Consider the following 22,107-nt stretch of genomic DNA (forward strand, 5'->3'; position numbering starts at 1 on the left):
TTGAAGGGACCCACAAGGATCATTGAGTCCAACTCCTGGCCCTGCCCAGGACCATCCCCAAGAGTCACACCATGTGCCTGAGAGTATCATCCAAATGCTTCTTGAATTCTATCAAGCTTGGTGCTGTGATGACTGCCCAGGATCTAACAATGCTGTTCATGTAAAAAAAAACCCCAAACAACCAAAACCAAACCAAAACAAAAACGCAAACAAACAAACGCAAACCCCAAAACCAAAACAAACAAAAAACCAAACCAAAACAAAAAAAAGAAAACTGAAAAACCCCACACCCAAAACACTACACTTCCATTTCTTGAAGGATGGCTATATCTCTGTGTGTCTTTATATCCTTGTATCTATCTTCATGCCATGTGGTCTTAAGTGAGAGCACTTCTGGCAAATCTTCTGCAGATTCTGTTAGAGTTCTGCTGAGCTGTTCCTAAGTTGTTGTGGTATCTCATGAGTAGCTAATACTGCCTTGGGCCCCATTCAGTCTATGAAAGAAATTGTTCTTACTTAAACTTACCTCAGTTTAAAATCCCCAGAAGAACCTGCAGCAGACGTGACAAAAGTTAAGCTTTCAACAGCACTTATTATGTTGCTTGTGTGTCAAATATCAGACATCTGGGCACATCATTATATATGTTTTCCTTTTAAGGTCTGTGGGGGACAAGACTCATGGAAGAAAACAACACCAGCAGAGAACGATATCTGAAAAGCATTTTACGGGAGTTGATTACTTACATGATTTTCCTTGTGGTCTTGTGTGTCTGTAAGTACCATTCAGCACTAATGCATCCAGTTCTGCACTATCTCCTTGCTGTCTGTGATTCCAGAATGAAGGTTGTTTGATGTAGGAGAAGAATTAATGAGCAGATGTCAAGGCAGATATTTGGAAGCAAGTATTTCTGTGCATGGGTTGTTACTTGGGATTGAAAACAGTACAACTTTCTGTACCTTAACAAGTTTGGAATCCTCAAGCAGGATGATAATATTCTTTGGTTTTAGAGAGCATTTTTTTATTGTATTACCACATTGCAGTGTAATGCTATGCATTTTGAAGTCACTGAATGGAACTGATAGATATGAAGAGGAGGACTAAGTCATCTAGGGCAAATCATTAGATTAAATCACCAAGTTTCAAATTCATCACCAAGCTTATGTCCAGATCATTCTAAGAATAACATTTCTTTCTAAGTAGCTGGAAAGGCAGAGATAGTGCTGGCAACTTAGAAATATCTGATAATCTGTATTTACGTGATGTTGGATGTTTCAGTACTCAGGTGTATATGGATCACAGCTGGAGACTTCTGTGATTTAAGTGTGTCATTTGTTTTGTTGTCTTGATACCATATGAAGTATCATAACATTCTAGAACACAGAACAGAGTAAAATTCAATCTACAATGCAAGAAAGAACCCAGTATGGAGTTATGAAATAGATGTTTTATTTGGTCGCTAGGGAGAACAACAGCAAAATCTGTATGCATCGGGTTAGTGCATCTTTGGAAAGCTGATATGTTTCAGTTCTCCAGGTTTTAGTGTGGGCAGTTCTGCTCTAAATGGCTGAGATATCAGTGACAGTTAGGTTGTTTATGATCAGCTGTAATACAAGAAGGTGATGAGGGAATCTTGGAGCAGAAAAACAGATGCAAAATTACAATGGTAGACTGACTCTGAGAGCAAGTCTGCCCTGCTTGAATGTAGTAGAAGTACTAAAAGCCTCAAACTTTATACCATTGACAAAACTGTTTTGTTGTTGTACTGCAAATCTGTTTATATACTAAATATCATGGGTTTTTTTCCTCCATGAGTCCATTAAGAATGCTTAGTGCAGGTTTATGAAGTAATGTAAGACTGCTTGAGGCTGACATGCTGTGCCACCAAGAGAGGTGTAACATTAAAATGAAATTGGTTTCAGTGGGAGAAGTTTGACTTACAACAGGCTGTTAACTGTTTTGCTACAGGAAAAGATTTTTTGGAAACAGAATAAAGGAAAAATGTAGTGTGTTAAATATCTAGAGATATTGCTAACTCATTAGTATTTTTTAAGTGCTATCCTTTTTATTTTACACATAAGCAATAACTATAGGACAGTCTGGTCTGTCTGGTCTGTGGCTTGGCATGCTCTAGGAGAGAGCTTTCCAGTGCAGGCTAAATTCTGTGGGTATTTCTTGTTCCCTTGTGTTTTTGAGAGTACATATTTAGAGAGAATCCAGGTATTGCACAGTCATGTGATAGATTCCATGTGCCACAGCAGAACTCCATTAAAAATAGTTCTTATTCTGTGGTTGCTAAAGAAAACATTTGCTAAAGAAAACATTTTATAAAATTGTCAATACTGACAGCGATTATTCATTTTAGGCCTAATCTTTCAGACTCCTCTGAATTTTAGCCTTAAAATGGTTATAAGTATTTATAGGCAGTAACCATATCCACACCAGAGACTGTTCTCTCAAGCCATCTTGGCTTTGTATATCATTTTATAATTTATACTCTGTGGTCCTCATCCAAATGCTTTGCCCAGTGGGAGGAAAAGAAGTAACACGCGGTCATTTATTTCCTGTGGGGAGTTCCTCTTAAAAGGACTGCACATCCGGGGTGGAGGTTCATTGCCTAACCATAAGCTGCCAGTGTCATTCCCAGGGCCCTGCAATATCCTGATTGCTTGTCATTAACTGCTCAACCAGGGCATAGTTCTCCTGAGGGCTTTGTGCCATCCACACTGGTTCTCTGTGCATGCCTTGGATAGCACAAGTCACCTAAGAAGGCAGTAGCTGCTTCTCTTCAGGCTGCTGAATCATGCCTATGTTTTTCTTGAGGTTAGCTTTTGTAGAAGTATTAACAATAGAATGAGGTGTGGGAAGGAGAAGAGAGTATTTTAAACTGATCAATCATTCTATTTTCCCTGCTTTTTGTATTTCAGTAACAGTTGACAGATAAATGGTGCTTGATGTGGATTTTGTTTTGCTTTGAAGCTTAAAAATTCCAGTACAAAATATGTACAAATACAGTCTGATGTATTCAAAGCAGAACAAAGTACCTTTTTTTGTTCTTTTTATTTTATTCTCTTTCCCTCATTCCTTTATCTCTCACTCCTTACTGAATCTTTTGCAGTGACTTATGGGACGGTGAGTTCCAGTATGTACTATTATACAAGGGTTATGTCGCAGCTCTTCCTGGAAACACCTGTATCAAAAACAGAGAGAACTGATTTCAAAACTTTGTCCACCATGGATGACTTCTGGAAGGTAATCTAAAACCAAGTTTTTATATCTCTGTTGTTGTGGTTTGCTTGTCCTGTCATGGCCTCTAAATTTAACTGCAGGATCTTATTTTCTAACGTGGTTGGGTTTGTGCAAGAAGATCTATGTGCACAATGTCAAGGCTATGGAACAAAGTAGGCCTTTGATATGTAAAAGTTTAGAACCCAGGTCATGCTGGTGGGGCAGGGTGGGGCAAGGTGGTGGAATGTCTTTGAAGGACAGGTAAAGTAAGGCCTTCTGTCAGTAGAATTACCAACTGCAATTCTAACACCTCCATGAAATGAAGACCTATAAAAACAATGCTGGCAATGTGCCAAATAAAATTCTGTCATCCTCCACAGTTCACAGAAGGCCCTTTGCTCGATGGTCTTTACTGGGAGATGTGGTACAACAACAAAACCATGGCAGAAAACAAAAGCTTCATTTATTATGAGAACCTGCTCCTTGGGGTGCCTCGCATTCGGCAGCTGAAAGTCAGAAATGGTTCGTGCTCAATACCTGAAGATTTAAAGGATGAAATCAAAGACTGCTATGATGTCTATTCTGTAGCTAATGAGGATACTGCTCCTTTTGGACTTCGAAATGGAACCGCGTACGTAGTATTCCTGTAGACGCAGACTTTTTTCCTTATTTCCTGACCTGGCTTATGCTGAATTACACACTAAGTCACTTGGCAGAGGCAACTTTGCATTTGCTTTTGTATGTTCTGTCTGTAATGCCAGGTAAATACAGAGCAGCTGCCAGTTCTGCTCTTGGAGAAACCTTCCAGACTTGGAGAGGACTGTGCTCCTGATCCCGTTGAGTTCAGGAGCTGTCCCTGTGCCATCAGTAGCTGCTGTGCATGGGAGACATGCTGCATTCTGAGCGCAGCACTGCAGACCTCACCTGCTCTGGTATCAAAGATTATGTTGCTGCAGTGGGTTTCAGCAAGTTGTCTTCCCTGGCTAAAAACGGGAATAACACTGCCCCTCTTGGAGGATGATTTGTGAGTTGAACTGTAAAAGGTTTTGGAGGTGGAATGTAACTATGTAAATGCCAGTTTCTTTGTTTCCGTGAGGACAGAAATTCTGTGTGAGTGGGTTTTGTAATTAATATACTTGTGACACATCTTTTTATCTTAATTTTATTGTGTTTGTCAAAAGAACTTTTTTTTCTCTGGGGTACATCAAAACTTTTAACTAGCACCTCTTAAAGCAGCTTTAAGTAGCTGATACAGGGTTTTTGGTCAGGTTTTGTTGGTTTCTATTTTGTTAATTTTAAGTTGAAGGTGGGAAGACCAACATGTTCTGCTTCACTTACTTTTGAACTAGTTGGACATATACCAATGAGAAGGATTTGAATGGGAGCAGCCACTGGGGCTTGATTGCCACATACAGTGGGGCTGGTTATTACCAAGACCTCTCGAGGACCAGAGAAGTGACAGCTCTGCAGATTGCTAGCCTTAAGAAGAACCTGTGGCTGGACAGAGGGACCAGAGCAGCTTTCATTGATTTCTCCGTGTACAATGCAAACATCAACCTGTTCTGCGTCGTCAGGTATGAACAGAACCACAGCAGCATTCAGTTGCACAGCATGGGTTGTAGACTTGGGGTTTTCTTGTGATTGCTTTGTTTTAGGACGTGGGTGAGCATATGTTTTGTATAAAGGAGACAGACAACTGCAGTGACGTGCCTCCCTGTCGCAGAAGTGAGACTCCACATGGTGTCTGCGCTCACCATCTGGAGGCAGTCCTGGCTTTCCTGATGCCACAGCGCTTTGGGTGCAGTTTGCAGGCGACTCCTCTAGTGACTCGGCTTAGTCAAGTAAATACATGGGTATACAGCATCAGTCTTTAGTTTAGACACCATGAAACAGATAGAAATGAAAACAAATCTCTCTGTTTTCTCACTGTTCCTGGAAAGCTTTGGGTTTTACTCAAAATTGAGCATGGTCGTATTTACACCTTTGTGTGGTATCTTGTCTGAATCATATGTGGTCTTGTTTCCATTATTTAAATAGTTATATAAATAAAACCAAGTATCTTTTAGTAGGGCTTTTCATCAGCTCTGTGTATATTTAAGTATTTTCTTCTTTGCCTTTCTTTAAATGCAGGTTGTTGGTGGAGTTTCCAGCGACTGGAGGCCTTGTTACGTCTTGGCAGTTTCAGCCAGTGAGGCTGATTCATTACATCTCCACTTTTGATTTTTTCCTGGCAGCCTGTGAAATGGCATTTTGTCTTTTTGTTCTTTATTATATGGTGGAAGAGATCTTAGAAATTCACATTCACAGACTGCGCTACTTCAGAAGTCTTTGGAATTGCCTTGATATCCTTATCATTGTGGTAAGTGACCTTTATAATAAGGCTGAACTTGCTTTCTAAAATGCGCTTTGTGGAAGACACTGGTGACTCGGTATTCCTATTGTGGCTTTAAGGGATAGGACCATCTTTAGGAATGATACTTACAGACTATTAGGCTGCTCAGTCTGAATAAGATTTTTTTAGTCTGTGTTGTAATGTTGGTGTGTTTTGCAAATTCAGTTGTTCTGTCTTCAGTGGTTTCAACCTTTGCGTCCTGGTGCAAAGTTAGAGTGTTTGTCCATCATGCTTTTCAGGTTTTGTCTGTAGAGGCACAGCCATTATCAGAGGTAACAAACTTGCCCTCTGTTGTATGTATCTGATACAGACTAATGCACTGGCTTTCAAGTAAGAAAATCATCCACTTTAAAGTAGTGATTTGCATTTTGAGGAATGGGACTGGGATTTGAATGTGTTTGCAAAGAACCACAAAGAGATTTATTGTGGTATTAAATACTCACCAGCTAATACCAAATTGAAGAAGTGTCTCAAACTTGTAGAGTGCTAGCAGCTGTCAGGACTGCTCTCTTGGTTCAGTGGACAGTGTTGCACATCAGTAATTCTTGGTGTAGCAGAAAATCTGAGTTTTGGATTTAAAGCTACATAATATAATTCTCTCTGGATTCATGTCAAGCTGTTCTTACCAAAAGTATACAAAGCCAGAAGTGCTGAAATAGTTCCAGTCCCACACTCGTTTTGTATCTTCAGGCTTGGATAAATCAAAGGTTTCAAGTCTTGAATTTAGTATCTGTAATCCAGAGAAATCATACTTGCATCACAGTGCTTTTTAAATTTCGGAGGATGTTTACATGAAGTGTGTGCTGTTTGTTATACTTAATGGTGGGAGCAGGAATAAGATGCTTGGCTGTTACAGTCAGTGAAGAGTGTTCAAGTGTGAGTGTAAAATTCATTCACACAAAGGGTCAAAATTCTACGTTTATACCTTGCCTGAGGGGCATTAAAAATTTTAGAATTATGTACCTGTGACTCTGCTTACATGGTGAAGTGTTCACTTACACTAATGAACGGCACATTTGCAGAGGTCAAAGCAAGAACCTTACCTGTACGGTAGAACTGCAGCTTCTCTGCTCTAGCTTGTTCTGGGCAATACTGGGCAGTCTGTACTCTGGAGAAACTGTAGTGCCTTTTTGGCTACTGCTGTCTTTCTGCTCTTTACTCTTGTCACTTTTGTGTTTTTGAATTGTCATATTTCCTTCCTTATATTTTCTTCTCTGTGACAGCTTCACTTTTCTGAGACTGCCAGGTGTCACTCTCATCTTGTCCTTTGACTCTGACAAGGAAATGACTTCCAAATCTTCTCACTCCCAGACTATTTATCTGTAGTCCAGGACTATAATGATTTTCTTGTGAAATGCATTTCCTGATATGTTCAGAAATTGTAGTTTGGATCCCATGTCAAACAGCAGCTGGTAAATTACTCCTGAGTGAAACCTGGCCCCTCCAGCTGCCTGGCTCTAAGCACTAGTGGGATTGGTGATCAGAGGGGTTGACCCTGAAGGACTCTGAGAAGTTTATATAAGTGATTTTTTTGTTTTGTGTTCCCTAGGCTCTGTGCAATCTCTTTTCTGTTTGAAACTTTATCTTTGTAGTCAGGACACCTTGAAAACAGTATTGTTTGCTTTTACTCAAAGTCACTTTATGGTATAAATGTGCCATAAATAACATAAAGTTCCTCATATCCTAATATTTTCTGACGTATGTGGCTAAAACAAGTTGGTTTAAAATCCTAATCACCTCTTGTAAATTTATACATTTCTTTTGCACTCAGCTCTCTGTGGTAGCTGTAGGAATTAGCATTTACAGGACATCAACTGTTGATATGCTTCTGAAGAAGCTGCTGGAAGATCAGAACTCATTCCCCAATTTTGAACCTTTGGCGTATTGGCAAATGCAGTTCAACAACATTACTGCAGTCACCGTGTTTTTTGTCTGGATTAAGGTAACTCTAACACACACATCCTTATTCTAACGTTAGAATGTAAGCAGTATTCTGAGTTTCTCATGATACATTATTTGAGTTTTAGTTGTGTTTCTCCCAAAATTGGTCATACAAGAAAGTCAGAACACAGGGTTAACTTCTTGCAGATGAAAAGCAAGGTTGTAATTTGCCACAGGTTTAGTCAGCTCTTGTTAAAATCTGGAAGATACAGTCAGTGCTAGTGTTTTGTCAGCAAGCACAGGAAATGTTTTTATTATTCGTCGATTGCTAAGTCAGTAATTCTTACTGGGTACTGCCTTATCCTAACCCAGTTAAACCATGCCCATATCATTTATTCCAAACTTCTGAATCATTAGAAGAGTTGGTAAAGCTAATCCAATTAATTTGAAAACTCAATATATATATTGCTTTAGTTAAAAGTAACTTCTCCTTTCCAGTGATGCTTCTTTTCATGCCTATACTCATTTTCTGCCCTCTATACGTATAAAGTTGCAGAGGAACATTTAGTTAATAAACTAACAGGGGAAATGTGAGATCAATGATAAGTGAATTTCAACTCCGATGCTTAGATTCATCAAGCAAGTTAGCTAGTCTCTTACTGTTTCATAAGAAAAAGTTACATCTAATTTTTGCATCATGGTTAAGAAATAAAGTGGCTCATTATAAGAAGTAGTGGTAAACTTCAGAGTAACAGAATAATGCAGTTTGGAGGGGATCTTGGGAAGTCTCCTTCAACCACCTGCTTGGAGCAAATCAAAGCTGTGAGATCTGCTTTTGTTGTATTTTACTACTTCATATTTAGCCATCTTCACTGAAGATAAAGATGGATAAACAGGCTTTTGTAAGTGTTTGGTAATGCAGGGTGCCAAATACAGAAATGAAAAAAAAACCCACACCCAAACAAGAAGTCTGCCTTCTCAAACAATTTTCCTCACGTTTCAAGCCTCAGTGTTTTTAGGAAGTGATGTATTTCTAAATGTAAATTAACTGACTTTGTCTCCAAGCGTATCCAATAAGACATCTGGTGTAAAAGGCAGGAGAGCAATTGTGTTGAGAAATTGTCTTCCTTGTCTTCACAGGTTTTTCTTGTTTTTTTTTTTCTTTTAACAGCTTTTCAAATTTGTTAACTTCAACAGAACGATGAGTCAGTTATCCACTACCATGTCTCGCTGTGTCAAAGATGTCATTGGCTTTGCTATTATGTTTTTCATTATTTTCTTAGCGTATGCTCAGTTGGCCTATCTTGTCTTTGGCACTCAAATTGATGACTTCAGCACTTTCCAGGATTGCATGTAAGTACAGGTATAAAAAAAGCAAAGAATTTCCCAATACATTGATAAATGGATCTACCTGCCTTATCAGAGGCGAATCCTTACGACATCCATCTAAATAGATAGCTGCAGACATATCACTGTTGATGTAGCCCAGTAGCAAATGCATTTTTTTATAATTTTTAGCTCAGAAAACGTTTTTGCTGTGAGATTAAAAATATGCTGTCAGATAATAGTCAGATCAGTGAGCTAAAAACGGCAGGTTTTCATTGGTGGAAATGACATGGTTTTTACAGCAGTTGGTCACATTCCCAGAGAAAGCAATGACTCCGTGTTCAGCAGTTACATGCTTACAGAAATGTTGGGTGCATAATAAGGCTGTGCTCCTGAATAGTGTTTGTAGTTGGTTGACTCAAATGGCATCTGTCTTAGCTAACCAGAACATTTGTAACCAACTGCTGGAATGCAGGAGAGTGACAGGACTTAATATAAGGTTGTTAATAATTTTTTTCCTTTATTGATTTGCTACAACATAACCTGATTGTAACTGAGGCAATTAACAGGTTGTTCAGTAACCAATTCCCCCTGCCCCCTTATAGAGAAGTAGAGGAACTTGAAATAAGCTGATTCTGCTGTAAAATGCCAAGCCTCTTCCAGCTTTGGCACTGTCCAGACAATTTTAGAGGGAAAGGGTTGGGGTTGTATGTATGTGAGAGAGATGGTAGTGGGTCTTAAGGCTCCATAATGGTAATCATTGGTTTGCTCTGCTTCTGTTGCCCCCAAGCAACTGAAAAGCAGAGGTAACCACCCTGCTTTTGTTCTGTGTGTGTGGCATCTGACCATGAGTTTGGTCATGCCTAGAGATGGACTTGAGAACTGGTTATTGCAGTACCTGCTAAAGTACTAGAGTAGTGCAGGCCTCTCTGCAGCCCATCAGTCAGACTGTTAGAAAAAAGTAGTTTGAGTATCCTTGCACAGCTCCAAAAATGTTTTCTTCAACTCCTGGATGTGTTTTGTTTTTTTAAGATTTACTCAGTTCCGCATCATTTTGGGAGACTTCAACTTCACAGAGGTTGAAGAAGCTAATCGAATTTTGGGACCAATTTATTTCACTACATTTGTGTTCTTTATGTTCTTCATTCTTTTGGTATGTACACTTTGTTTATGCGGGGTGGGCAGGTGGCTATTTTGGTGTCGCTTTTTCTTTGATTCCCACTGCTACTTGGGCCTTTTTCTGATAATGGTGAGTGTGTGGCCCACGTAGGGGCCTGAATTTTACATGGCTGGTTACACACTCTTTCATTTTTTGCTTCATTTAAAATAGATTTGCATTGTATGTTTGTTGTCATTCCCATGTAGTGCTCCATGCTGTGTTTTTTTAATTTTTTTTTCTTATTATTATTGTGAAGAATTTTATTTCTAAAATCTGAATAGTGCCTGGTTGGCATACACATCAAACCTGTATCTTTTGTTGAAAAGTACCTGTAGTAGCTGTACAGGCTCCTGGTTCATAAAGTGCTCTAATGTGTGACTGGCTGTGTTTACAACAGCCTGGTTCATGCATGCAACACACAGATTTTCTGCTAGAAGAGCTTAGTTCATCAGCAGTGCAGCAGGTTTCAGAAATCCAGGTTTACCTCTCTTCTATCTTCTTTTACTTCTCAAGGGCAGAGTAGCCCCTGGCTTTCTCCCCTTCCCAATGCAGATTACCTGTACAATTTTCAAAGAGCCTTCAGCTTACCTGAGAGGCAGCATGTAGGCATTACTGACAAATCAGTGAGTGTATTGTGAGTGACTACTCATCTTTTGTATACTCTGTTAATACTAGTATTGAATCCATATTACAGTCTTACTGATAATTTATACAACAAAATAGAGCGAAGAGACCTCTCTCTTAGAAACCTAGGATACCAATAAATTAATTTTTTTATGTCAATACAACTGGAAAGCTCTGGTATCTTCTACCTGGATGTACTTTTCAGTTAGTTTGGTACTAACAATATAGTAATTTTATTTCTTATGATAGCACCAGATGGAAGCTGTTATCTGAGCAGGAAGCTTCAGATCATTCCCCAAACTGTGTGTGTTTTGGTGATTTGATAAGGCATCAAGTATTAGAGCAGGATTTTACTAACCTTACATCAGTCCTGTATCATCATAACTTTCAGAGTTATTTAATGACCCTTGGACTTAATGAAGCATTCTATTATTATTATTATTTAAGATGAGGAATGGCATTCAGATTTAATTTGTGGGAAAAGACTTCATCCTGGATGTTTGCTACTAAGGAAGCAGAGAATCTTAAGTGTTCAGTGAGATGGACCAGTAGCCAGTAGAAAAATAACATGGGTCTCTCTGGCCAAAGAAGCAAATGAGGCAGGTTTTGTGTTTGCTTTGTAGTGCCTCACAAATTCCAGAGGAACAGCAAGGGAAAGAAATATTTTTTTCTAAGGGGCAGCAGAACTGTGAAGTCACAGCAGGTCATCCAAAATACTCTCTATAATTTGTGTGCTTATTGATATCTGTACAACCTCTTGTTTGGCTTGGAGTGATATGTTGATGTCAGCCCCTGGAGACCAGTCTGAGACACAGAAACTAAGTTAGGGAAGATGGATAGAAAGCATCAACTCTTAATGTTGGGCAGCTGAAAGCAAAATAATCAATAGTCAAGTTACCTCTTACTTCTCTGGTGTTGGGCAAGAATGCATGAAGAATACAGCACTGGAAGATTGTTCTAAAGCAGTTTTTTTCAGTCCATAAGGAAACAGAGGTTTAACACAGCCTTTCTGAATGACAGTGGCACATTGAACATGCCAGTAAATTTAGTAGTTCTTCTTGAACATGAATGTACAACTTGCAACTCATGTTTACTCCATGTCCATTAGGAACCTTTCAGTAATGACAGCACGGCTCAAGTCAGTTATATGCTTGCTACAGGGGTAGTGAGGCCAGTATGTTCTCTTTTCTCTGAACAAGTGATCAAGCTCTTTTCAGAGTTGATGCCATACATGCCAAGTGTAGTGTCTGATTTTAAGCTTTTTGGTTTTTATCTTTAGTGTGAAATGCAAACAGAGCTGTAACTAGAAAAGAACCTTTTGTTTGTGCTGTTTATTACAGGATGAGTAGTTAACTTGTTGCCAGTTGTGTTGCCTTGATTGATTCATAGTTGTTACCCGTGTAAGTTTGGCCTTGCCAGGTAAAGGGCCAAACATACATATAACATTTAACAGGCTTGGTTTATTGCCTCTGCTGTGTGTAGGTGTGAAGCCTCTGCAAATTAATTCTCCAGTTATATTAATAACTGTCTTGATTAAAAGTTGCTATACTGCAGCACACATTGTATTTCAGTATCAAACTTTTGATGTTAGTGCTTTTTAAACAGCCCACCCTTTTCTCCTGGACTTTAAAAAAAAATCATATATAGGTCTGCACGTGTATAAAAAATTCATATGTAAGTCATAGGAGCAGTGGGGCTCAGACTTGTTGAAATTTCAAATTGGGCTTTTTGATTTCTCTTGTGAACAGAACATGTTTTTGGCCATTATCAATGATACATACTCTGAAGTCAAGTCGGACATGGCACAACAGAAGGCAGAAATGGAACTGTCTGACCTTATCAGAAAGGTAAAAGTAATGTTTCGTTTGTTTGATGTCTTATTACTCTCATCTGAACTTATTTCATAAAATGCTATATAAAATGTACAGAGTAAAACTGGCAGCAGCTGATGAAAATACACATCTTTTAAAATAAATGAATCTGAGCTGAGTATAAATTAACTGAATAAAAACTTTCCATCACAATGTATTTTAGTCATCTGAGACTTTGCTTAGAATGATCAGCCTACTGAATATGACATAGAATTTTTCTGTCTGGATACATACAGAAATATTGAACTGATGAAGTTAAACTGATATTTGGTATGGTCACAGAATTCAGATTTACTCCATTTCAGGCAATATGTTGAGGCAAATCTTGACTAATGTGCTGGGAGCTCCCAGAAGCAGCTGTCAGTAAGGTTGTTGAATAAAAAGTTGTGAGCCTGACCTAAATCCTAGTTGAGGAAAAACATGTGCACATGCATGTGCTCTGGCATGGATACAATGCTGTGCCGTGGTCAGAAATGTCTAAACGCATCCTCAGCATGAGCAGCAACACAAGCTTTTATTAAACTTGTTATTAGAACAGAGCAGTGAAAAGTGCTACTATTTTTGGATGAGGATTCTTTTAAAAATCATTCTTACAACTGAATAATGAGAGATAAGCAAAATGACTGCAGCAGGTTGTACCTTGCAGCATTGTTTAAAACTATAAGTAGCTGCCAAAGGTGTCTTTGTGGGACAAAATACTCCATTCCTACTCAGTAATTGAATTGCAAATTGAATGATGAAAGCCTTACCTCTGACTGCAAAGGTATTTAAATGCTGAAATAAAAGATGGATAAATTGGAGGAAGAGACAAATTCTTGCAGGACTTTTGGAACACACTGAGTGATAGTATAGCTGATTTTTGTAATAAGAAAATTATTAGAAATCAAATCTTAACATTTCATGACAAACACTAAAATTTCACTTTCTCTTTTAGGGCTACAACAAAGCCATGATCAAACTTAAACTGAAGAAGACTACTGTTGATGACATTTCAGAAAGTCTGAGACAAGGTGGAGGAAAACTAAATTTTGATGAACTCCGGCAAGATCTAAAAGGGTAAGGGGGTTTTTATGCTTGTCTTGAGTAGTATTCCCAGAGATATGGGATCTTAAGATTTTGAAGTGATTTTTCTTCAGCTTCTGTGGTGTGGCAAGACTACACTAAAAAAGACATATGGCCCCTGCAGTCTGCGCTGTCACTGGTTTTGCTGCATTGGGGCAGCATCCCACATTAGAGAAAGGATTTGGAGCTCTAGGGCCCAACCTCTTTGAATTTCTGTGTTGTGGGGGAAAAGGTTCTGAGGAAGCAGAGATTTAAGACCTTTGAGGAAATGGTAATGTTTCCGTCAGACCACTGAAGAAGTTTGTGAACAGGCAGGAGTCCAGGGAAAGGGAACAAATCAAGGAGGTATGGAAAGGATAGTTGGGAAGGAGCAGGGTGCAGTGTAGGGGAGATTAGTGCTATAAACTAATGAAAGGTAAGGAGCAAGGGTTTTTTTATCCGTGTTGTGAATTTGTAGGCAATGCTGGGACCAGTCATGTCTTTGTCTTGGAGATGAAAGTCTGTCTGAAATGAAGTGTTTTCTAATACTAAAGATTCTTTCAGCATCTGAAAAATGGAAAGTAAGGGAACTGCTTTTACTGCCTTTTCAGGAAGGGGCACACAGATGCAGAGATTGAAGCAATATTTACCAAATATGACCAGGATGGGGACCAGGAATTGACAGAGCATGAACATCAGCAGATGAGAGATGACCTGGAAAAAGAGAGGGTGAGCTCAGCATTAGGACTGCTGTGCCACCAGCACTGTCTACCAGTCTGCTCCCCGTGCTGGTTTGCTGCTTCAGAAGAATCCTCTTGTTGCCCTTCACATTTGCTGTCATCCCTGGCTGTCTGAGCAGCACTGTGAAAAGGCATAGGGGAGCTGATGGAGGGCAGGAGGTCTTTGACCTTGTCACCACCATATCCTCCATGTACAGGTGAAAGTTTTTACATCTTCTCTCTCTCTGGCATGTGTTTTCACAAAGGAGGATTTGGACCTGGATAGGAGCTCTCTGCCACGTCCTCTGAGCAGCCGCAGCTTCCCCCGGAGCTTGGATGACTCCGAGGAGGATGAGGATGAAGACAGCGGACACAGCTCCAGGAGAAGGGGCAGCAGCTCTAGTGGAGTCTCCTATGAGGAATTCCAAGTGTAAGTTTATCCTTCTGAGGGGGAAAAATCCACATTTGGATTTGGGGTTTTGGGTTTTTTTTCCTTGTGGGTTTTCTCCTTTCCATTATATAGTATTCTTTCCTGTAACTCTGAGTATTAAATTATTAATTAAAAAAAGTGTTATGTTTTTGTGGTGCAGAAGTTGCACCTTTTAGTAGCTTTCAAATAATATCTAAACTGGAAGTGCTTTAGAGAGCCTCATGGGAATTGGTTAGAAAATGAAAAATTAGAGTAAACAAATAAATAAAAAAAAAAAAACCAAACAGCAAAACCGCCCATGTCCTTAAAACCTGGTCATTGAAAAGATAGATAAAATGGTCATGTTACAATAATGCCAGAAGACTTTTCTGTTTTTTTAAGTAGTAAAACCTCAAGGTTTTTCTAGGTTCAGTGAGAACTTCAGCTGTTGTTTCTAATAAGATTAAATTACTTGTGACTGTGTATCTCATCTGAAATGACAGATCTCCATATGAATTAATTATAATGGTACTAGATGAGTAAAGAACTATGTAACTGGAACGAAAAAATTTTTATGATGATGCCCCAAAAGCAATGAAAACAGAGAGAAAGGTGTACTTTTTTTTCCATGTGCCTCCTGGACAGTAGGACTCCTTTGTGGGAAGTCAGATGGGCTCTTGAATAAAAATGGTGTCTCATCCTTATCTGCTCTGTGTGTTGACATGCTAGAACGATGCTGACTGGGAAATGTCAGAGTCACTGAAGCTCCCACTTGTTGCCCTCAGACTCATGAGGCGGGTCGATCGCATGGAGCATTCCATCGGCAGCATTGTTTCCAAGATCGATGCGGTGATTGTGAAGCTCGAGGCAATGGAGAGAGCCAAGATAAAGAGGAGGGATGTGTTGGGAAGACTGTTAGATGGAGTGACAGAGGTAAGGAACCCACTCTCTCCAGTCTGGTCACAACCTGCACGGCTTCCTTACTGTTAGCACTTCTTCCTAATGCTTGGCTGGGGAGGGAGGATTGAAGGAGTGTTGGAAAAGGTGAGGTGGGTGATTTGGCAGTGGCCAAGTGATTCCACTTAAGTGTTAGGAAAAAAAATTTAAAACATTAAATTTTGAGGGCATGATCCAAGATTCAGTTATGACAACCTGTCTTATAGCAGGCCTGTGTCATCATTTAAACCCATGATATTCAGTAGTTGCTGAAGTTCATCCCTTAGTGTCTGTTAGGATTAATACAGTTTTATGAACTGTTAGAGTTTTGGGGATCCAACCCAACAGGCTCTGCCTGTTCTTATTCTCCCATGTTGCTTCTGGGATTGTGTGTGGCAGGGGGAAGCAGGTCATTTCTGTCACCAGGATTACCTGACTTCTATTGCTTCCCCTTTCACCTTCTCTTTCTTGGGGGCCTTTTGGAAGTGGACAGTGGGAGAAACATGTTATTTCTGTGGATGCTAAATTCTGTCAACTTCCTGATGGGAGCAAGAACACACAGAATAGGGCTGTCAGGAGGTGGGTGTTATCAGGAGGACTGTCTTGGTGGGTTATGTAGGTCAGACTTGCAATTGCCCTGTCACAGATATGGTGATCCTGGGTGTTATTTGTTCTTGAGGTGGGGCTTCTTCATGGATGTGCTCTTCTCAGTATATTTTACATTTCTGGAGGTAGATTTAAATACAAAAAGGGTAATACAAATTGTACTTTCCTAAGTGAAGGTGACAAGCTGGGCATTACATCACTGGAAATAAAACGATTTACTGTGGTAGCTGTGTTTCTCCAGTGGCCTGTGGAAGTACTTGAGTGGTGTAAGAATTTCCCATTGGATTTTGCTTAGCCTGCAGTTTGGAAGCTGCGCTTCCAGCTTGTGTCTTTTACTGTGTTTAGGATGAAAGACTGGGCCGTGACAGTGAAATCCACAGGGAACAAATGGAGCGACTTGTACGAGAGGAGCTGGAGCGCTGGGAATCGGATGATACTGCATCCCAAATGAGCCATCGATTGGGAACACCACTTGGACTGAACGGCCAGCCTCGTTCGAGGAACTCTCGGCCATCTTCCTCCCAGTCAGATGGTATTGATGGGGGAGGAGGAAATGGGGGGAACAACATCCACATGTAGGATTAACTTCGTCGGTGATTGCAAATGTTTCAGGTCAGTATTCAGCCAGCAAATACACTACACTGTTCCCCAGCATGAGGTGATCATTCTGATCAGACCACTAAGGACAAGTTTCGCTGGTGGTCAAAAATAAATATTCTCTTCATAAGTCATTTTCAGACCTTTGTAAGCCATGTGTCATGTTTGGGTTACCAGCAGTGAGACTGTCAGCCCTGGAAACAAAAATGCAGGAAACAGAATGGATATCAGGTGTGACAAAATCTACCAGGACAGAAATTTGATTCCATACATGTATTAGGGGGAGTACTTTCATGAGGGCTGCAAGCATCAGACAAAATAACGTCCTGTGGGCAGCACTCTAAGATGAAAGGCTATGAGTCTTCTGCTTTCCCTTGGAAAATATGATTTTTAAATTATTTTAAAAGCAAATTTTAAAAGAAGATGGCATCAGTTTATTTTCTGATTCGTTATAACAGCTGACAGTTTTCAAAGAGAGAAAACAGCACTTTTTTTTTTAAATTTGAGTTGCTATCTGATTTTCTGAGTTATTCTTGGTGTACCAACATTTTACCTAACATTTTCCTGTTTCTGAGAAGTAATACATTTCTTTAAAAAGAAGAAAGTGCACTTAGTTTGTACAACTGTAAATTACGTAATTCTGTAGTAGAAACTGAATACATTATAATTAGCATTTCAGAAGTAATATTTGAGAACTGCCTCTTCACACCCAACTAACATAATAATTTTCAGCTATGTTGCAAAGTGTCCATTTTTTAATGCCATGTTTTCATGATTTAAGTGTTCCTGGGATAAATATTGCAGAGGTTCTAGGGCACATATGGCTACTTTGCAGAAAATATATTATTTACAAGCGCACAAAATTCAAAAACACTAATTCTTCTGTGGGTGTGGGAAGGGGGCAGAGAAGTTGCTGACAGCTGGGAAAATCTGATCATGTGCTATGTGAAGTTCTAATAACATCTCAACTCTGCAATCTGTATTTACATTTAACAGAAGCACTTGTAAAATTATTAGGTACATTTCTACATATGCTTTTCTGCTGAGGTGCAACACATGATTCCTTTGGGAAAGATGCTTGTAGTATGATCACAGATTTTTAGTATTTAATTTCCTCTGTTTCTTGTGTCATAGAAGCTTTGTTTTTGAAAGGAGATGCGACATTGAAATTATGTTGGTTTCCTATAGAAAGCATTATAGAAATATAGAAAGCAGTGTTTGGAGTTTTGCCTAGCAACATGTTTCCATACATCGAATGCTGGTTTAGGAGGGAGGTTGTCAATGGTGCTTTTTTCCTGAAGATGGCAGTTGTCTTGTACTTAAAGACTTAGAGCTGGTGAAAAGGATAATGGGAAGCTACACAATCAATTGCATCTTAGCTATTAGTAGGGTATATAGGGGGAAAATGCCTATTTAACAAAGTATAAGTAGCACATATTACATTATGTTGGTGCCTTTTGTTTCAAAAAGCAGTTGTTGCCCGGGTTTAGCTCCTCATTCTTGTGGGAGTACTGCTGAGGCAAAGCTTACATGTTCCATATGTTCTGCACTGGCTGGGTGTGCAGTGACTCAGACTGCCTTTCTTCTAACCAGAGAATTTGCTAAAACTAAATAGACTTCGTGCCTTTTCCTTTTTTGAGTTTATGAGAAACCATATGCACAGAAACGTAATTAATGGAAGGCAGAACAGGAGGAAATTCAGTGGGGATTGGAATTTCATAGTAGCCTTTTGTAGAGAACAGAATTATGTGGGAAAACAGGTTGTGATTCTTGTGAAGTGTTTTTTTCTTTCTGTGGGTTATTTTGTCCTGTACTAGTAAGATATTCATACTCTTCCACAAGAGTTCCCATCAGTTTGCCAAAACAGCACAGTGGGTAGGGCATATGTATGGAATTAAGACGCTGGGACTAAGCTCTGTCTTCCCTTTATTGATCAAATCTTTGGACCATAGAAACCTTTCTGAGAAAACTTTTCAGTGTTGAAGTGGCATTTCTGACTTCAAACAAACAAACCAAAAAGAAGCACTAGCTGTACACATGGCCAGCTGGTGTGCAAGGAAAATACCAAAGCAATTTAAACATACAGAGGCTTATCTTTATATTCATATCCAAAATGTGTAGTGCATTGGTATGTGATGTGATTTACACCTTAAACTTTGAGGCACACTGACCAATTGCATGTGTGTAATATGTAATTGGTGTTGGGTTTCTAGGGTCGAGGGTCTAAATGCTATGATAGTATTTAAAAATCAATGACTCTGGCCAAATGACTCGCATTGTCCAGCAATCAGCTGGGATCTTATTAAGGGTACCCTGTGTTGAGGTTTGTGCCTGTGGCCTGTCAGTCATGTGGCATGCAGAGGTTTATGGCAGCAGGGACTGAGGAGTGTGCAGAAGTGATCCAGTGGTTGTTTTTTGGTGAGGCAGGGCCTTCCTGGGGGAAAAGAAAGCACACTTAGACCTGTCAGTATGGTTTTGCATGGGCTTCCTGTAAAAATGTATCTTTCAAAATGTAAATTCATCTTTTATTTGTACTATATGTTTATTATGAAAATGTCTGCATTCATAGCTTTATTTGTTGAGATGTATTTCTGTAACGTGTCGTTACTTAATAACAAACTTCATCTTGAAGTGCAATAAGGTCTCATGGGGTACCCCTGTGTGTTGACAGTGGGCCTTGCAGTAAGTGCATTGCCACTTGAAAAGTGTTACAAATATTTTTTAATACATCTTTCAATTTTAGATTATAATATCATTTGTTACTTATTAGAACAGTAAGATTTTTGCATAGTAATATACAGTGTTTGATCTTATTAGGAAGCTGTTAATTATGCAAGTCTTCTACAATGAGCAAGAATGGATTGATCTGTAAAACTGAGCACTTTACTTCCTAATAAACATTTTATATTCTCTATAAACCAAACATTGTGCCCTTTGCTTGGTTTGTTTATAATGGAACATGAGGAATCCTTCATTTTATTTGTGTTACTTTTATCTCATACCTTTATTCTCAGATTACCTAATAATGTAAAAAGGAAGTACAGGGTGATGATGAACAAGAGGACAGGGCTGATCCTGCTGCTTCTTTGCCCAAACAGTTCTTTTTTTTTTTTAATGCTTCATTTCACATTTGTGTTTCTGCAAACGCACAGCTGTTTTCTGCTATTTCAGGTAGCAGCTCTGACTGCTGGTAACTGTCTCTTCATTACTTCACAGTAACTGTGTGAGCTAACTCTTTTTTTTCTCTATTCCCCTTTATTTTTCCCCTTGTTTCAGGGAATCCTGCAGTATCTGGAGGGTTTGAATAGTGCTTGGAAAATCCAAGGTCACATGCCCATTGTTCTCTCTGGACTGCTGTCCTGCCAGCTTTAAAATCTACTGTATTAATGAAAGCTGGATGCTTTATGTAATCAATCTCAATCTTTAATGAAATACATACTGAGTTTAGTAAGTATATTAAGCCTTTAGTCAGTGCACTGTAAAAATCGCAGTTTGTGGTAAGTGGTGTGAGAAATAGAGTCTCCAGATAAAATAATTTTTCCAAATTAGAATTTATTATATAGTGGAAGCAAGCAGCACTGGGTGGACAGACGAAATCTGGTTCCTAGATCTGCCACCCCGATATGGGATATGAGGTCAGTGCTTATTTCAGACATCTTATACATATTCATTACATACATGCATATACGTTTTACATCGCTGTTCCAGGTATTCAACATATGTTTTCTTTCACAGCCCAGACTAATTTGTTATCTCTACAACAAGTTATAAATCCATACATTTCTCAACAAAGAGGCACCAGCATTCTGTTGATTGACTTAGTTCGGATATAACTCATGTCCAGGGTAATAGGGAGGGTGCAATTAAGTTTTACAATCTGTTTGTTTCTCTTCTTTCCTGAGGTTACACTAACCCATCTGTTACCCATTTGTCTTTTTTATCGACACAAATTATCGTCTGTGTTTATCACGGTGGGAACCTTTTTTTTTAATTCAATACTGTGTGTATGCCACAGCATTGGTGACTTTTTAAGATTTCTTCAGGAAGTACAGTTTGAGATGCCTGTTTGGAATAAGAGCAACATAATTCTTCCATGTCCCACAAGCATCACTTGGATGCCTTGTATAGTTACTCTTCTCCAGTAAATCTAAATAAGAAAAAACACCTGAGGAAAACAGGAAAAAATTAACATTATGATAAAGGTGTGCAAAGCAATTGTCACCTGCATAAGAAGGGCTTCCAGGTTTTAAGTGCTGATCATGCAAAATAGGTGCAGAAAAGTGGAGGGACAGCTTAATGATTCAGGTGGCAGGCTGACATTCAAAAGAGTTGTCTGTCTTTTATATGTGTCACCTCATGCCAATGCCTTAACACACATTCAGGTGGTTCCAGCTTGTTTCAAAGGACTGGTACAAACATGCTACTTAAATGCCAGTAATGCTAAAACAGCAGTGGGATCACAAACACGTTTTATTTGGATTGGAGATTCTGGCAGCTCTTCTGCTTTGCTTCTACTCCAGGGAATACTCATGGAGACTGAAAATCCCAGGAGGCAAAAAGCAGGCCTGAAGGAAGCAAACTTGTGCCTTCTGTAACAGTCCTGAATTGGGAAATGTGTGGAAACAGGTTTACTGCAGCCAGGTGTTCAGGTATTTTGGAGGAGGCCTACCAGCAGTGGGGTGCTAGGAGGAGAGCAAGTTTTTTGAGATTTGGGGAGTGTACTGAGTTTATGCGGCCAACAAAATGTTATTAGTAATAAATGCAATATATTGCCAAAGGACTGATCATGACAATTTGCATCAGCCAGAGTTTTGCTGGTGACATTTTGACAGAAGTTCAGTTCAGTAAATTCAGTCATTTGCAAAGTCTTGAAAGGAGTTAAAGATTAGCAGATAGTCACAGGGGACAAAATGCTCATTAAAAATCTATTCATACAAAACAAAACAACAATATGAAACTCCTACAGAGCTAGAATTGGTTTAACTCCTGTTCAGATTTTGAGACTTCTACTTTCAAAAAAATATCCTTCCAGTGAGAAGAGTTAAGGTTTCCTTTCAGAGAAGTCATATTTAAGGTATTTTTAAAATACACTTAACAGTGCTGTGACTGCCAGAAATGCCTGTGTGTGCTGCACAGGCTGCTGCTCTCCGCTATTACATGGAGAGTGGTGTGATGTAAAATCCAAAAAAATGCTCAAAACAAAAGAATGCTCCTTTCAGGCTAAACAGTTCATTCCAAAGTCCAAGGTAAGCACACTTCTGTTCTGCTATCAGCTTTTCCTGCAGCTGAGGAGGATGCTATAAGATGGAGTTCCCCAACT

At 39.3% G+C, this 22,107-nt stretch overlaps 1 protein-coding gene across 2 annotated transcripts; it reads left to right on the forward strand.

Moving 5' to 3' along the window:
- The first annotated feature begins 662 nt into the window (after positions 1-662).
- On the forward strand, positions 663-19,710 carry PKD2 (polycystin 2, transient receptor potential cation channel). 2 transcript variants are annotated; one of them, XM_029962336.1, is made up of 14 exons: positions 663-772; positions 3,117-3,250; positions 3,607-3,857; positions 4,576-4,800; positions 5,357-5,585; positions 7,390-7,560; positions 8,671-8,852; positions 9,858-9,978; positions 12,357-12,455; positions 13,414-13,535; positions 14,132-14,249; positions 14,506-14,669; positions 15,434-15,581; positions 16,536-19,710. In XM_029962336.1, exons 1-14 carry the CDS (start codon positions 679-681, stop codon positions 16,767-16,769), a joined length of 2,292 nt encoding a protein of 763 aa, XP_029818196.1. In that variant the 5' UTR covers positions 663-678; the 3' UTR covers positions 16,770-19,710. The 2 variants fall into 2 exon arrangements, with proteins under 2 accessions (XP_029818196.1, XP_029818198.1); XM_029962338.1 differs by lacking the exon at positions 16,536-19,710 and having other exon boundaries at positions 669-772; positions 15,378-15,460.
- Positions 19,711-22,107: the final 2,397 nt, after the last annotated feature.

This window comes from Manacus vitellinus, unplaced genomic scaffold (assembly GCF_001715985.3).
Source record: "Manacus vitellinus isolate BGI_N305 unplaced genomic scaffold, ASM171598v3 scaffold_0_pilon, whole genome shotgun sequence".
Classification (NCBI taxonomy): domain Eukaryota; kingdom Metazoa; phylum Chordata; class Aves; order Passeriformes; family Pipridae; genus Manacus; species Manacus vitellinus.